The sequence below is a fragment of the Rutilus rutilus genome, assembly GCF_951802725.1.
Source record: "Rutilus rutilus genome assembly, chromosome: 11".
NCBI classification, from domain to species: domain Eukaryota; kingdom Metazoa; phylum Chordata; class Actinopteri; order Cypriniformes; family Leuciscidae; genus Rutilus; species Rutilus rutilus.
Genome location: NC_140216.1, coordinates 3,084,010 through 3,100,616, shown reverse-complemented (window position 1 = coordinate 3,100,616; position 16,607 = coordinate 3,084,010). Strand labels below are relative to the sequence as shown.

The window sequence follows — 16,607 nt, the reverse complement described above, 5'->3', positions numbered from 1 at the left end:
GTTTTCACTGGAAGGTCAAGTTATGACATTATGATTAAACATTATAAGGTAATTATTTTTTTAATGAAACATATGCATGGATGAATGGTTCACAATAAGATGCAAAGATGCAATTAAAATATGATGTTAAAAAACATGTTGACGAAGGGTAAAATCCACATATTCAGTATGTCGAAAAACAGATGTGTCTCGATTCTTTACTGATCATTTTTGTGTTAAAAAAGCTTGCCATTTATTTGGAAAAAGGCTTTTGCCAGTGACTAAACAAGAGTATTCATGTAAACTCAAGCTTAGAGATATCTTTGCCCTCTGAGAAGAGCAGAAAGCATCCAGAAAGGACTTAAAAAAGTCATAGTTGTTGGAGTGCTTGCATTCAGATTGTGAACGAGCAGCTGGGTGGTGAATTATTGAGCTGAGTATTTCAGGATTTTCAGCTTGGCTGAGGCTAAAACAGTTGAAAAATGAAGCCAAACACTGAAACATAAAGGTTCTAGTTGGCTTTCACTTTAAAAAAGGGCCCCATAAATAAACAGCAGATAATCCATCACAATGTTCTATAGCACGATCGAAAACTCTGCCGCGCTCTGCATTTTAGGTTCAGAATTAAATAAAACCTGTCGGGACAGGAGAAGCTTGAGGAGGAGACGATGAATCAAACTTCAGCCGAAACTCACATAACCCATCGAGACGCCTCATATTCAGTTGCTGATGAAAGGGAATCTAAAGCTGAGAAACACAATCTTCCACAATGAATTTAATAAGACCGTACCGAGGCAAAGAGGAACCGGATAATTCCACCTCCTCACTGGTCCAGGCATGCATGTGATATGGGCATTTCCCTAGACAAAAACAAAACAGATCAACATTTTTGAATCACAAATACAGCACTGTGCTCCCAGGAATCTATATATGGATGAAAAACTATTTACAAAGAAGTGATCAATGCACAAAAGAAACACATTGCCCTCACCTGTAAAGAGTATCCTTGCTCACACTGGAACATGACAACATCTCCCACCATGTATCGATCCCCAACTCTAATCCCATAGGTTGGAGTCTGAGGCTCTGGACATGTATCTAGGCCAATAGCTGTAAACACACAGAGATCAAAACTGCGGCAATCATCGGGTTTATAAAAAAAAAAAATCTCCACAGAGTAGCACAGACAGCTACTGTTCGGAAAAGATTCCAGGTTCAGGTTCCAGGAATCTGGAGTGCTGGTGTCTGAAAACATTTGGTTAGAAGGACAGTTTTCTGGCTAATTATTTTATGGATGTAAATATGGACACCTGGCTCTGTTTTGTGTAGAACAGGTGTCTCTCTCTGGCTCAGCATCTGCAGTCATACAGATCATTTGGCAGAATTCTGCTATGAAAATACGTCCGTTGGCCGAGACCAGCTCTTTCCACTGGCATTATCCCTTTGATTACTTGCTATAAAAAGAAGATGGAAAATGTCTGTCTATCTATCTATCTACCTATCTACCTATCTATCTATCTATCTATCTATCTATCTATCTATCTATCTATCTATCTATCTATCTATCTATCTATCTATCTATCTATCTATCTATCTATCTATCCATCCATCCATCCATCCATCCATCCATCCATCCATCCATCCATCCATCCATCCATAATGCTGGGTGAACTAAAAAAACAAAAGAAGAGCTGGATCCAAATGCAATTTTATAGTTTAATAACAAAATAACATAAGACCACGGCGACCAGAGAACCAGGGAACCGAAAACCGAATGAGCATCACCAAACATACATCCAACAAAGGACATCACCAGACAAAGACCATGAGAAACACTTGGGTATAAATACACTCAAGGGGAGATCGGCAAACAAGACACACCTGGGAACAATCAGGAACTAATCAATAAGAAAAACTACAAAGGACTACAAAACTTGGCACATAATGAACTAACTAACTAACTAACTAAACAACTAACTAAACAACTAACTAACTAAACAACTAACTAAACAACTAAACAACTAACTAACCAACCAACCAACCAATCAACCAACCAACCAACCATCCATCCATCCATCCATCCATCCATCCAACTTGTTTCTACTATAGAAAATTGACAAGCAAAAGGATTTCCCCAAGAGGTCAAGGTCTAGGGTGGGGTAATAAATGCAGTAGAGAAGGATGTTGAGCTTTATTTAACAGACCCAGTCATTCATTCATCCATCCATCCATCCACCCATCCATCCACCCTACTTGTTACTACTATAGAAAATTGACAAGCAAAAGGATTTCCCCAAGAGGTCAAGGTCTAGGGTGGGGTAATACATGCAGTACAGAAGGATGTTGAGCTTTATTTAACAGACCCGGTCATTTAAAGGGCATCAATAGAGTAATGCTGTTACATTCTGCTGCTGTGTTGTACCTGTGTATTCCAGATGGAAGCCGGCTGCTGACACACTGATGTCTGACACAAAGTTCAGGTAGAGGTTGTTAGACGTGCTATTCAGGAGCTGAGGAATGGTGGTTCCTGATAAAGGAGAAACTGCGTTATGAATGTTGAAGATTAAGAAAAGCTGTGATTCTTTTAACTTCTGCACAGTCAAAATCACACCAGCTGGGGTTGAAATAAAAAACAGATAAGGTGGATTACCAAGCAAAGACGTTTAGAGCATACGGGAAGGGTGGCCTAACACCACATAAGACTCTTATTAATGGGAACATCTTTAATGTTCATGCTGTGAAGAAAAGTTGTGGTACACCTGTTAACATTTGTCTTTTGACACGGCAGCCTCACTGTTTTAAACACTTCCTGCTGTACAGTTCAACTATGAGGTCAACTTCTCAGCTGCTGGAAACATCTAAATTACTGCTCCCGCAGCGCAGCCATAAAAGCCTTCCCTGTCCCTGAAAGCGAGATAAAGTCACCGTTCCCAACAGGACACTCTAAACCAATGTTCCCCATCCTCCAGGAATAGCCCAGAAACACTGTTACAAACACTGTGCCTTCATGACAAGAAGAGCATTGAGCCATCAGGGCTCCGCAATGACAAGCTGTTAGCATCAGTACACTTCTTCTGGCCGCTCGGTTAACAAACAAATGAAGTGCTGAGTGTCGAGGTGCAGAACCCATTACATGTGCTGCCAGAAAGAGCAATTCATTAGCTAGCCAAAAACAGCACTGAGCCTGAAACCTGAGCCTCCTCCAAGTTTGCTGGCTTCAAAAATTACAAACAAATTTCAAGGTGTGACTCAATTAGTGATATCAAGTTCTGGTGAGCAATCTCCAATCTCGCTTAATTTAGTCCTAAATCGTAAGTCGCTTTGGACAAAAGCGTCTGCTAAATGACTAAATGTAAATGTTTTTATTTGAATACATTTTTTGTAAAGACTAAGAGCAAAGATTATTTTGTTTGGAAGGAGGCATTAAACCACTCCTAATGTAATATTGCTGTAATATGAATTACACAAGCTTATAAAATGACACTAGTCAGGAATACTTAATTCTGATTGGTCAATCGTGGCTTTCAGTGGTGAGATATTTCTGAATTGCATGCAGCATAACCAACTTTATTCCTTACGATTACAAAAATGAACAGTAGTAAAGTGTCCAGTCTATAGTATATTTATTTTCCATATTTTCACAACCCAAATTGGGGTTCGCAAAGAATTACAGCTTATATTTTAAAATAAAAAGATCAACTATTTTGTTTACCTGCATGGCATGTGAACATTGATTAACTTAAAAAAAAAAAAACGTGAACATGCAAATGTGTTGTTAAATTCTTAAAATATTAACTTAAATCTCATGTAGTGACAGACAAGAAAGTAGGCCTAAATATACAGTACTGACAAGGGTCATTGGAGTGAAAGATCATCTATAGATTCCAACTTCCAAAACAGGAAAAAGCTACCCTGGAAATCCAGAGTTCTCGCGAGAGCACAAGTTGAATTTGCTCAGCGAGTTTACTCTGGCGTCCAGTAATGATGCTCATTAAATATGCCCTTGTATCCGAGCTGCACCAATCACATCGGGTTATCTGATATAGGCGGGCCAGAGGCGAGATGACGACAGCGCTGCGACGTCGAAGTCATTAGTAAACATTGCAAGATGGCTATGGATGAACACCAGTTGTTTGAAACGGCTTTGGCCGCTACAATGAACGAGTTAGACTCGGCTTTTTATCTAAAACAGGAACAGAAGACGGCGCTCGAATCGTTCCTTTGCAAGAAGGGCGTTTTTGCTGTTTTGCCGACCGGATACGGCGAGAGTCTAATCTACCAGTTAGCTCCGCTGGTAGCTAAGCGTATGGGGCTTGTTGTGATTGGTCGTAGTGTTATCCAATTGCGTGCAGTGAGATTTTCAAACGCATGCTTGGTGCCGCCCCTCGAGCTGGCCGACTTTCATTAGTCGATGCCAGACCATTAATCTTTCAGATTTAGGTCTGGATTTCCAGGCTAGGAAAAAGCATGTACTTCTCCAGTAGTTAAACTCTCACCTGAATAGCTGCCCAGTCTGGGTGCATTGTTGTCTGCGCCATCATAGAAATCCAGAGAATCCCAGTTATGTTCTGTGGCAAAACTCACAACTTGGATCTGATTTATAAAGAAAGTAAATACATAAGCAAGAAGTGGTAGATAAAAAGCACAAAGTCAATTAAGTACGGAACTCCTTTCTGTCTGTCTGTCTGTCTGTCTGTCTGTCTGTCTGTCTATCTATCTATCTATCTATCTATCTATCTATCTATCTATCTATCTATCTATCTATCTATCTATTACATTGCCACAAAATTCTGTTTATTTGAACTTTTATATTCTGAGAAAAGGTTTCCATAAATATTGATAAAAAGAAATATTTCTTGAGCAGCAAATATTAGAATGATTTCTGAAAGATCATATGACACTGAAAATTCAGCTTTGCATCACAGAAAATAAATTACATTTTACAATATATTCACATAGAAAACATTTATTTACAGTGCAGAAGGCGTCACTGATTATAATGAAAGTGATTTTTGGGGATTTGTTTTTTTTGGATGAGTTGCGACATATATCAACAAAATCACAAAATAAAAAAAATAAATAAAAAAAAACACCGGCAAGGTGAAGAAACAGACTGTCACTGAAGTTTGTAGAACTGTGCTCCCCATCATTTCTAAATTAAACATTGCCTTATGCATAATTAACTAGACATTAAGAATTCCCTTTATTGTAGTTTAAACTTTTCGATCACTGACGCTTCTTGTCTGAAACATTTAATTTGAGGAACTTCAAACAAGCTCCTCCACTCACTTGTATTCCAGCTCCCTCAGGAACAGACACCTTCCACACACAGTTGAGGTTGTTATCGTAGGGTTCCGGGTAACCCGGGGACAAAATGGTCCCCTTACGCATCGCCAGGATCCCTCCACAAGGCACTGCGAAGACGAATCGAAAGACAGGAAAGTGTGTTAGAAAAAGCATTAACTTTCAGTGCTGTGTAAATGGATGGAATTCATCAACCTTGGTACAAAAGAGAAGCAACTTTTGATGAGTAATCAAAGCCAACTTGGCTGCATGATTACTCACGACTAGGCCTTGATGCTTTCCTGCTTTTAAAAATATACTTGCTTTTTTATAAATAGATACTGAGTAGGTGTTCCTATGATTCTGTAATCAGCATCCAACTAGGTTTTACATTTAGTTTAACTGAAAGAAACTTTAATGAAATGAAAAATGCTACACAGATATTGGCTTGGAGCAATGGAAAAGGTAATGTGATGATAAGATACAGAAGATATATGCATATGATTTCTCAGCCCACTTTTTAAAGAGGACCTATTTTGCCCTTTTACAAAGTCTTGATTTTGTTTTTAGGCTCTATTGGAATAGGGTTTCATGCTTGAATGTTCAAAAAAACATTATTTCCCCCCTATTTTACATTATTGCAGCTCCTCTCTTCCCAGTCTGTCAGTAACGCTCTGTTTAGTTCCTGTCTCTATGAAGCCCCTCCTTCTGAAAAGCACACTGTGCTCTGATTGGTCGGCTGGAGCAGTGTGTTGTGATTGGTCAAGCGCTTTGAGAGTGTTTGGGAAATGTCCCGCCCCTTACCATAACCGCCAGTTTAACACACTACTAACTAACTCAACCAGGCCCCGCCCCTTTATTCTGCATATTAATTATTTAAATGAGGAATATTGTGACGTGTTCGTTCCCGGAAGAAAACTCAGTAAAGACCTTAAGAAAGTCAATCATACAGGTTTGGAATGACATAAGGATACGTACCGTAAATGATGACAATTTTTATTTTTGGGTGAACCATTTCTTTAAGTTATGATCTCCTAGTTGCTGCATTTTACACTCTAAATTTCATTTTCACTGCATTTAAAAAGCACAACGTAGCACAGAAAGATCAGGAAAGACTGTCTCCTACAGGAGAAGCCGGTTAAGCAGTTTTCTCCTGTTTGCTGGAGCAGCTCTACTGAGTGGATCTGTCAATAACAAAGCACAGGCTGCTATCTGACTCTGGCAGGGCAGAACTGTCTTTGTTATCCTATGCTTAGGTAAGATGCTATCTGTCAAGGACAAGCGTATAATCTAGAGGTCAAAGCCAATCACTTTGTTTAAACAGCTACGAGTGGGTAGGGACATCCTGATTGATGCAGAAAGAGAGCGGGACGGAGAGCGAGGAGAAACAGGGAGGCCGGATATGGAGCAGGGCTCAATATATCTGTGTCAGATTCTTCAATTATTAACCAAATTCACTTCCCTGCAACTTTGGGGTCATTCATTTTTAAGCAGTGATATATAGAATACAGCACGCGCTCAGGTAATCATGTGAAATATCACAGATCTCTGACCTTTTACACAGAGATGAGCAGGGAAACAAAACAAGGTGTGAAACGATAAAGCAGACGCCTGTCATGAGCAACATTGCAGTATTCTCATATTTTGTCAGCGTTTGTAACATATAGGTGAAAAAAATATATAATGAAATATGTTTTTTTTTTTTTCTAAAGTAACATCAACAGTGAGACCAGCTTGAGTAATGCTGAAAATTCAGTTTTACATCATAGAAATAAATAATATTTTAAAGTATATTAAAATAGAAAACCATTATTTTAAATTGGAATAATATTTCACAATTTTACAAATTTTTTCTGTATTTTTGATCAAATAAATGCAGGCTTGATGAGCATGAGAGACTTTAAAATAGTAATGTTTCCGAAATGTTGACCGGTACTGTGTATATGTGTGTGTGTGTGTGTGTGTGTGTGTGTGTGTGTGTGTGTGTATATACACACAAACACAGTAATATATATATGTATATATATATATTAATAATATATTAATTACTGTGTTTGTATGTATATATATATACATATACACACATACTATGTATTTATATATATACACTGACTGCTGAACACACAGTTCTTGCTGTCTTTCAGCCTAAATATGACAGGAAAAACATAGTCAAATGTGTAGCAGAAAATCCATAGTAAGACAGAAAGAGAGATTGACAGAGACACAATTAGGAGGCTTGTTAAACTCAGACGTCTTACTCTGCTAAACACCTCTCTAAAGCTAAACAGCTGAAGAGTGTCTGCTTGTATCATGATATTTGACCTCAGCGTGTTTCCCTGTGCTAACTCAAACAAAATCTGCCTAATTAACTCTGCTACTCCCGGTCACATTCTGCACAGCTGTACTTCAGCTTGTGTTTTGCTTCGCTGCGATGTATCATTCAGCTAACTATGCTTGGTTACACAACCGAACTGTGAAGACAAAAGGCCACGTCGATTGTGCGTCACTGATGAGGTTTGAACTTACCGACGCAAGTGGGCAACGTGTCGTTCCACTGAGCCAGAGCATCGGGGACGGTCTCGCAGTGAATGGCAGAGGAGCCGTGGAGTGTGTAGCCTGGGTTACACTCGAACATCACTGACGCACCCACGGCGAAGTTGTTGCCGATGCGCTTGCCGAAGCGAGGCTCTGGAACAGAATTGCACTGCGTGGCGCTGGTCCTTGGTACAGCTGAGACAGGATCACACAAGAGAGTGTTTAACTTCGCAAAGGAGTGTCTTTGTGTTTCTATTGGGGTGTAACGGTACACGTATTCCTACCAAAACGCTCGGTTCGGTGCACAGAGTTGTTTTAATCACTGCACATGCTGAACTTTGTGTGCGTAACAATTTCAAACTCTGAGTTTCCCTCTAGGATGGGACGATTTGGTTTATATTGATATACGTTGATGTTGCAAACACATCTGAAAAATAATGAAGGTCTCATGGCTACATGGCTTGCCCTACTGTCAGATGCATGTTGTTTAATGCGTTTTCCTCATCTTACAAAAAATTCTGGGTTGGTTTAACACAATTTTGGGGACAAATATGGACAAACCCAAACGTTGGGTTAAAAATTTAATTAAAAAATGTAACCCAGCCATTGGGTTTGTCCATATTTGACCCAAAGTTGGGTTGAAACAACCCAGCATTTTTTTTAGAGTGTCCTTACCCTGTGAATGTTAAAAATTCAGGCAAGTATTTCCATTCCAACGATTATCTTGACAGCAAACTAGTCTACGTTTAACTTCGCAGAAGACAAGTGCCATGGAGCGCAATAATTCAAACCTATTTTAACCGACATATTTTGCTTTTTGCATTAAAGTTGTAAGCCCTTCAAATCTCTTCCCTCAATTACAACATTGTGTTTCAGCAATATTGACAGCCTTTTTTTAAAGACAGACATGGTTTGTTCAGTATACCAGTGTTGTTCAAACACTGGTTTACTGAACAAACCATGTCTGTCTTTAAAAAAAAGGCTGTCAATATTGCTGAAACACAATGTTGTAATTGGCCGAAAACACTGCCGTACCGAAAACAAACTTCAAAAACCTCAAAACCGAACTATCACTTTTTGTGTACCGTTACACCCCCAATGAAAAGGGCAGCAATACTGTTTATCAAAAACAAACAAATGTGTATCTGAAAGAGAAAGACATTTATTCAATCTACACATATTTCTTTTAAAAAGGCTGTTTTTGAAACTATCTTACACAGTAAGTGGAAGAAACACAACTTGAAAATGTCAGGTCTTGACCTGCTAACTAATTCTGGATTCTACCGGTTTCCTGCGCTTGTAGATATGTAGATTACATTGTAGATATCTTGTTAAATGCCAATTTAAATCACAAATCAAACAGAGATATAAAACCAGGCATCTGAAATGCCAAACGATACTCCTCAATCTAAAAGTGGAGAATATAATGATTCATCAGGAACAGACTAGGTTTTGAACTGGTCATTCAGTCACTTAGACGAGGAGTCCGTTTGATTGACTCGCAAAGTACCAAAATAAAGACGTGTGGGAGAAATGCTTCAGAACAAACCGTTCTTTACATTTCAAGGATCTTTAAAGATATTAAAACAATGTGAAGCTATTTAAACCTTCATACAAAGATTTGAAACATTTGCTGAGGTAAGTAGCATGTCTACCACTAAAATGATTAAACGGGAATAAATAAAAACTAAAACTGAAATGAAAATAAATTATACCTAAATAGCGATATTTAAAAAATAACAAAAGCACATTTCTAAAAAATTCAACTAAAGTTTATGATTGTATGTTTTGAAAAGTATATATCAAATACTGACTAGTGTTATAGGAAGCAACAAAAATATTTTCAATAGTCTTGAATGTTGTATAAATACAATAAATAGAAATATTTGTCTTGATAGAGCTGAAAACTGACCTTGGTAAACAAAATGAAAGCCTTTGGCAGTTTCTGGTCCAACTGTAGTAAACTTGATAGTTATTTGATTTCCCGTACTCAAGGGCAACGACTCCCCTGGAAAACAGACACAGTAAATATATTTCAGAATTGCATTTCGGAGATCTGTATCATTTTTGCTTCTTTAGGCTTCAAAAGACTTCTGATAGAGAAGTATATCTGCAGAGGGGAAATGTCTCTTTTTATGCTGAACTCCCATGTGGCTGTTCAATCAAATGACAATAACCACCTTCCAGAGTAAAAAGCCACTGACGGATCCATTTACTACAGGACGCTCCAACACAAATTATGAGATAAACACACAATTTACTCCGCCTCGTCACATTCACACCAGAGTGACAGCTATTTTTTTCTTCTTCTATCTTCCTCTATTAACCACATATTTGTTTAGTGTTGTTCTGAGTGTAGTCAGTGCAGTCCAACTCAATGCCGTCCAAAAGCACAGAAAATAACAGCATCACATCACATCGCACATTTTCCATGATGATGCATATTGACCACGCATTCAGTTTTGAGGACAGGGAGTGCATTGATTGTTTGAGCTTTACCTGAGTGAGACCCAGAGAGAGAAGACAGCAGAGAGGACTGTTGCGTTGGCCCATCGTAAATGTCCACTACATCATTCAGTGACGTCTGGAACAGGACAAACTGTCCAAATAGAACTGAGGGGGAGATAAAAACAGGCAAAGTGTCAAAATGTGCAAAAAAACATTGATACATTCTTGATTACTGACCAACAAAATGTCCATTATGTCGAGTATCCTTGCAAGCACAGTCTTAAATGAGTTAAATGAAGTCTTAAATAAACATTGTGAGTTGTGAGAAAATGTTATGCGTGTCATGTGCGGCAGGTCTTAAAGTGACAGCAGCCTAATAAACCTGCAGTTGTGATGTCTGTCATTAAAGCAACACCAAAGCACTTTTTCTCTGCGGTCCCCCTACAGGTTGGAAGCGGAATTGTCCATTACCGCTGTCGTAAATAATTTCGCCGCCCGCAGTCTACTGTTGCACACACGCTCGCTGTTTATCCAGCACCGGCTTACGAATGAACGATGTTGCATGATTTTATGAAAGTATGCTGTATTGCGACATCAGAAACGAAGAAAAACAAAATAATGACTATTGTAACGCTTGCCGTAAAGCAAGTCAAATTTGTAGTTTCTTATGTGTCATTAGAACTACAGAAACGCGACCCGATCTGGCAAACTTGCATAGTGCGGATATAGCAGATATAGGGCCGCAAAGCGAATGCAGAAGTGCCGTTCACCCTGTTACGACTTGATGAACCACTGATACGATTTTGGAAACATTATTTTAAGGTACAAAATAATCTTTGGTGTTGCTTTAAGGTTAATCAAAGAACAAAAGAAAAAGAGAAAATCATCCACTGCTCTTGGCTGAATAACAAAATTAATTTATATTTAATTCACAATTTATGCAGTGAAGACTGAAGTGTTTGATAACTATTTAATTTCTGTATACATCCTGTTAGACCTACCTGAAAATCTTAAAACACTGTTTACAAGGTTACATGGGCCAAAAACAACCAAAACAATAACGTGACAGAGCAAGGAAGAATCTGAACCGGCCACTAGAAAAAATTGAGCCCTGATATATTGAAGGGCAGGTAAATGTGACATTTATTATAATGGGTTAAGTTCCTTTATATTAAAAGTTGTTATATTTTTAAAAGCTAAATAAATGATTAAATTGATAGCTTTTAATTATACTGTAATGCCGAATGGCTATTATTAACGGCTAAAATTGAGAAAATAAATCAATTGCATGGAGACATCAGTAGCAGTAATGGTGTCTGTGATATAGACCTTCTCTCAAAAAAAGATGCAATTAAACAAATATTTAATAAAATAACATAACAATGTTTTTTATAACAATTTTTTTTTACTAAAATTAGCATTTTTTTTTTTAGATTAACTTGTAGCATTTGAAGTGATTTATTGTTTTATTTGACATTTATTAAGTCAAAATATATATATATATATTTTTTACATTAACCATTTATCGACCATAATGCACACTAACCAAAGTGACCTCTCGACTGTTGAATCTTACAAGCAGCAAATGTGCCATGAAAGGTTTTCTGCCTGTATTACTCATTTACTTCACACACATTTAGATTCCCATTTAGAAGCCACTATAGTCAAGTCAAGTCACCTTTATTTATATAGCGCTTTTTACAATACAGATTGATACCAAGCAGCTTCACAGTGATAACATGAAAATAATACAACAAAGTTTGTTTCTAGAGGAAAATTGCGTCACAGTCCACCTTAAGTAAGGCAGGTCAATAATATTATTGAATATTAAATGTCCCCAACTAAGCAAGCCAAAAGCCAAGGCAACAGTGGCAAGGAACTCCATCAAGGTGACAGTCAGCTATAGTACTTGAACATGCGAATACATTACGCACGAATCTGTGCATTTTAGACCAGCGAGAGCTTATGTTTAAATCAAACATCTCCCTGTATCATAAGTGCCACTGTGCATTGGTTTCGTCTTGTTACAGTCTCATCTGTGTCCAATGCTTTGATGTTTCCACCATTAGGAGAAAATCATTAGTATGCTACTCATCGGCATTGCATCAAATCCCTACCCTATATCTTAAGGATTAGAGAAGATTAAACAAAACATTGTACGACGAACAAAACTTAGGGAAAAAGTTGTACTCTACTGACCTCACTGGGATCTCTCTTTTGCTGGCATGGTTAAATTAATTGAAAAAAGGCTTTAAATATAGAAGCCAAGCATCAAGATGCAGTTCTCAGGAGTGGATGACATTAGCTCTGGTCTGTAAAGTCATGATATAAATGGACAGATTCTTCTGCTCGAAGGGCTCAGACTACATCCTTAACCGTGTCTTTGAAATCTGGCAGAGATTCCAGTGATTCAGCAGGACTGTAGGATCGATGGAGAGCTTCATGTGCTCAGCATCGCCACTGCGTGATTAAACAGCTCTCTGCTCGGCAATACAAGCGTGTAATCAAACTCTTGCAGAAACCAATTTTGAAAAAATGATTTATTTGTCTTTTGAGGTAAACAAAGAGCTTGATTAGCTGGACCTGATTGGCTTTATTGGCATTGCAAGCGGCGGCACCTGCTGCAAAGTTCTGGACAACAAATGACATTTCACCGGTTTGATTCCACTGAATCACAGACTGAACTAATTGAAATTACATTACTACACTTCTAAGTCTGTCATTTATGAATGACTTCCTCAAAGACACTCCAAATTTTTTTTTATTAAAACAAAATTAATTAATCAAAACTAAATCCATAAAATGATCTATATATGAAGTGCCAGACGGAACCCTTTAAAGTTCTATTTAGAACTAGGGATGCTCCGATACGAACATTTTGGCAGACACGATAACTGATAATTATTTTCATTTGAAAGCTGATAACCGATACATTGGCCGATAAATCTAAATCCAAATTTGCATATAATTTTTGAGAGCCTGATTTAAAAAACAAAAACAAAGTCTCACCATTAAATCCATGTCCCAAGCACACAATTATAATGATGTTCTCACCATAATTTTATGTAGCCTATATGACAGACTTGCGCTGCACATGTTGCATTTAACTGCATTTTCTTTTTTTGAAGTGATTCCAATCATATTTCAAGCAATTCAAAGCCATCATGTTGAACAGTGCGCATCTGAAGTGTCTCAGCTGAAGGAAATAATACATTATTTAAGATACCGGCCAAATTTTCTTATCGGGATCGATAACGATAACATTAAAAATGAACATATATCGGTCGATACCGATTTGGTGGCTGATATATCATGCATTCCTATTCAGATTATTTTCTTGTAAAGGCCAATTCACCCTGCAACGACCAACGCCGACAGTCACCAGATTACAGTAAGTCACTTCTCAGACATCCCAAAACCTGATTCAACATATTGTCGCCTCACGTTGGCATCGTCTCTGCCAAAAAGCTGTGGTTGAACACACCAACGGGACTAAATGCGACTGTCGGCTAACATGTGCGTTCTGCACGGGGTCCGAAGGAGTGGAACACACTGCAAAAACTGGGCTGGCCGACACTCAACAACTATCAGGCCGCTGACCGTCGGCTTGGTGTGGTTCAGAGTGAACCATAGATAGATGACAGTGGCCTATGTAGGACGTACGCAGCCTTCGACATCTGGAGCCTAGCTATAGTGCGAATTGTGGGCACTTATGAAATCAGGCTGTTATTGAAAGTGGCTGCAAACTCTGGAAAATGAATCATGCCTCATCAAGTCTGTTGCCAGCTTGCGTGCAGGGAGTAGACGTGTCCCCTATGCCTTTGATAAGAACAATAGAAGGGAAGATAGTGGCGGTCCTCAATCCATTATTCTTGAGTTTCCCATCTCCAAGGCTTCAGCGATGCCAAGACAATTACCACTTCATGTCAGAAAACAATCGCGGCCGCTAAGGTTTCGCTCGCATGCACCAAACAAAATGGGGCAATGAGAGAAAACAGATCAATTTGGAAGGGGAAAAATGATACAGTTTATTTATTCATTTATTTTACAATGTGAATCTCAACAAAAGACGGATCCCTTTACGCATGCTTTTACGCACCTATTAATAATGCACAAGGCTTAAGTAGTACATGTTGTAATCATACTCAACCCATTATAATTACATTAGACCAGGGGTCACTCCGGGAAAGTTTGAAAGATGAAGACAGGGTGACGTCCTCATCAGGGACTGCTTTTGTAAAGTGAAGCTGAGAGAAACTCGACTTAAAATGCATAACAAAATGTAGACTAAATGTATTGATGTAATATTCATGGAACATCAAAATGTAATGTCAAATGTATCAAAAAGCATTTAAACGGCAGAACTCAAAATAAGTATATATATAATAAAATGCATGTCAAGTGTATTAGAATGTGTTTGAGAGCTACGCAGTTGCACTAAAGTGCATTTTAGTAAAAGTGCAGTTCAAAATAAGTATTATTAATGTGTTTCAGATGTCAGACCGTACAAAATGACATACTTAAGTGAGATATATGTGCATATGTGCATATAGGAGGAAGGAAATCCAGACTACATTTACAGACGACAGAAGGTTGGTTCACGAGTCAGAGTTGATCAATTCCTGACACACACTGTAGCTCATCCTCAGCTTCTTGATGCCATTCCTTACACTTTCCTTTTGCTTCCCTGTAGCCCTTTTTTGAGAAGTGCCAATTGAAGCTGGACGTGTGCATGACATGAGCAGCGCTTGGACTGAAGCAAAGATCTGTACAGGGTGGGCCATTTATATGGATACACCGTAATAACATGGGAATGGTTGGTGATATTAAAGTCCTGTTTGTGGCACATTAGTATATGTGATGGTCACCACCCATCTTGAGGAGTTTGCCCCCTCACATATACTAATGTGCCACAAACAGGACTTTAATATCACCAACCATTCCCATGTTATTATGGTGTATCCATATAAATGGCCCACCCTGTACATCCCTGTGACACATGACAGGGAACAAAATAAAAGAAATGGCTCTCTCCATCAGAGATACATATATGTATCAAAATACATATATATACATATATATATTAGGGCTGTCAAAGTTAACGCGTTAACGCAAAATCATATTAACGGCACTATTTTTTTTAACGCTCGATTAACGCAGCGCGTATTTTCTGTTTGACCCGTGGCCCAAAACCTACACTGTAGTTGGAGAAATGGAGATACACAGTGTTGCCAACTTAGCGACATTGCAGACCCATTTAGCGATTTTTTTCCCTTCAACAAAGCGCCCAAACCTTATTTAGTTTCTGAGAATCTACCGGTACCGCCGGTAGGCCTACTGCTCTCCCAGCACGCGCGCGCGCCTCTCTCTCTCTCGCTCTCTCTCTGCGTCTCGCGCTGGAGAGAGGAGCAGCGCTTTAATTCAGTTAAACACAGATATGATGTTGCTGCTCTAATTTTACATGCAAGTATAGCCGAAATCGCAAAACAGATATTGTGTTTATCTCATGTGTATTTGATTTCATCAGACGACGGCTCGATTATCAGGATTATTGTGCAGATTAACATCTTGGAAGGGAGAGCTGGTTATGTCTTAATGGGTCGCGTTTCAGTCACCATTTCATATTCATTCCGTTGTTTGACAACAGAAACAGTAAAATATACCAATGAAAACAGTTTTATTGAGAATTTAGCTTCATCAAAATGGGCACAGAGAGAGACAAACTATAATGTAGCCTAATAATAAATGTACATTTAGCATTTTCAGAAGAGCTGCCCTGTCATGCAAAAATCTAAACATGTTTGTGTTAATTGCTCAGTGCAAAGAAAGAGAAGTAATGGGAACCTGGTATTTATTTGTTCTTTCTACATGTGTCTAATAGACATGAACAAGTTCTTTGAAAAACATCTATGACCTTTGAAACATGTCTCATCTTCATGCTCTATGTTGACTATGGTTTCAATAATAAACATACATTTGCATAAAGCATCCATATTTATCCATGCCCACGTTGATTAGAGTATTACTAACTTGAAAAGTATTAATTTAAGGTACATTTAGAACAAATAAAAAAATGTGCGATTAATCACGAGTTAACTCATGACAATCATGTGATTAATCGATTAAAATTTTTAATTGATTGACAGCCCTAATATATATATATATATATATACTGTATATATGGGTGATTCTTAGACTATGGGCACTTTTATGTACTTTGGTCATATTTTTAAAAATACATACAATTTTGGACAAAATCCTCTTTCTTTTTCAAACTAACAATAAAACCTCCTTAAAAACTTTTTACTACCTTTCTATTATGATTTCTTCATACTTTTCAACCTCCTTATAGGTGTCAAAAT

General features: G+C 38.1%; 1 protein-coding gene across 1 annotated transcript in view; it reads right to left on the bottom strand.

Moving 5' to 3' along the window:
- The window catches only part of csmd3b (CUB and Sushi multiple domains 3b), a gene marked incomplete at its 5' end in the record, with an annotated part of 443,617 nt that overhangs the window by 91,726 nt on the left and 335,284 nt on the right, over nt 1-16,607 (bottom strand). The window contains 8 exons of the mRNA XM_084423901.1: nt 770-839; nt 971-1,089; nt 2,402-2,506; nt 4,476-4,572; nt 5,269-5,393; nt 7,789-7,992; nt 9,710-9,805; nt 10,297-10,410. Coding sequence (XP_084280027.1) covers nt 770-839; nt 971-1,089; nt 2,402-2,506; nt 4,476-4,572; nt 5,269-5,393; nt 7,789-7,992; nt 9,710-9,805; nt 10,297-10,410 — 930 coding nt within the window. The remainder of the gene's footprint in view (nt 1-769; nt 840-970; nt 1,090-2,401; nt 2,507-4,475; nt 4,573-5,268; nt 5,394-7,788; nt 7,993-9,709; nt 9,806-10,296; nt 10,411-16,607) is intronic.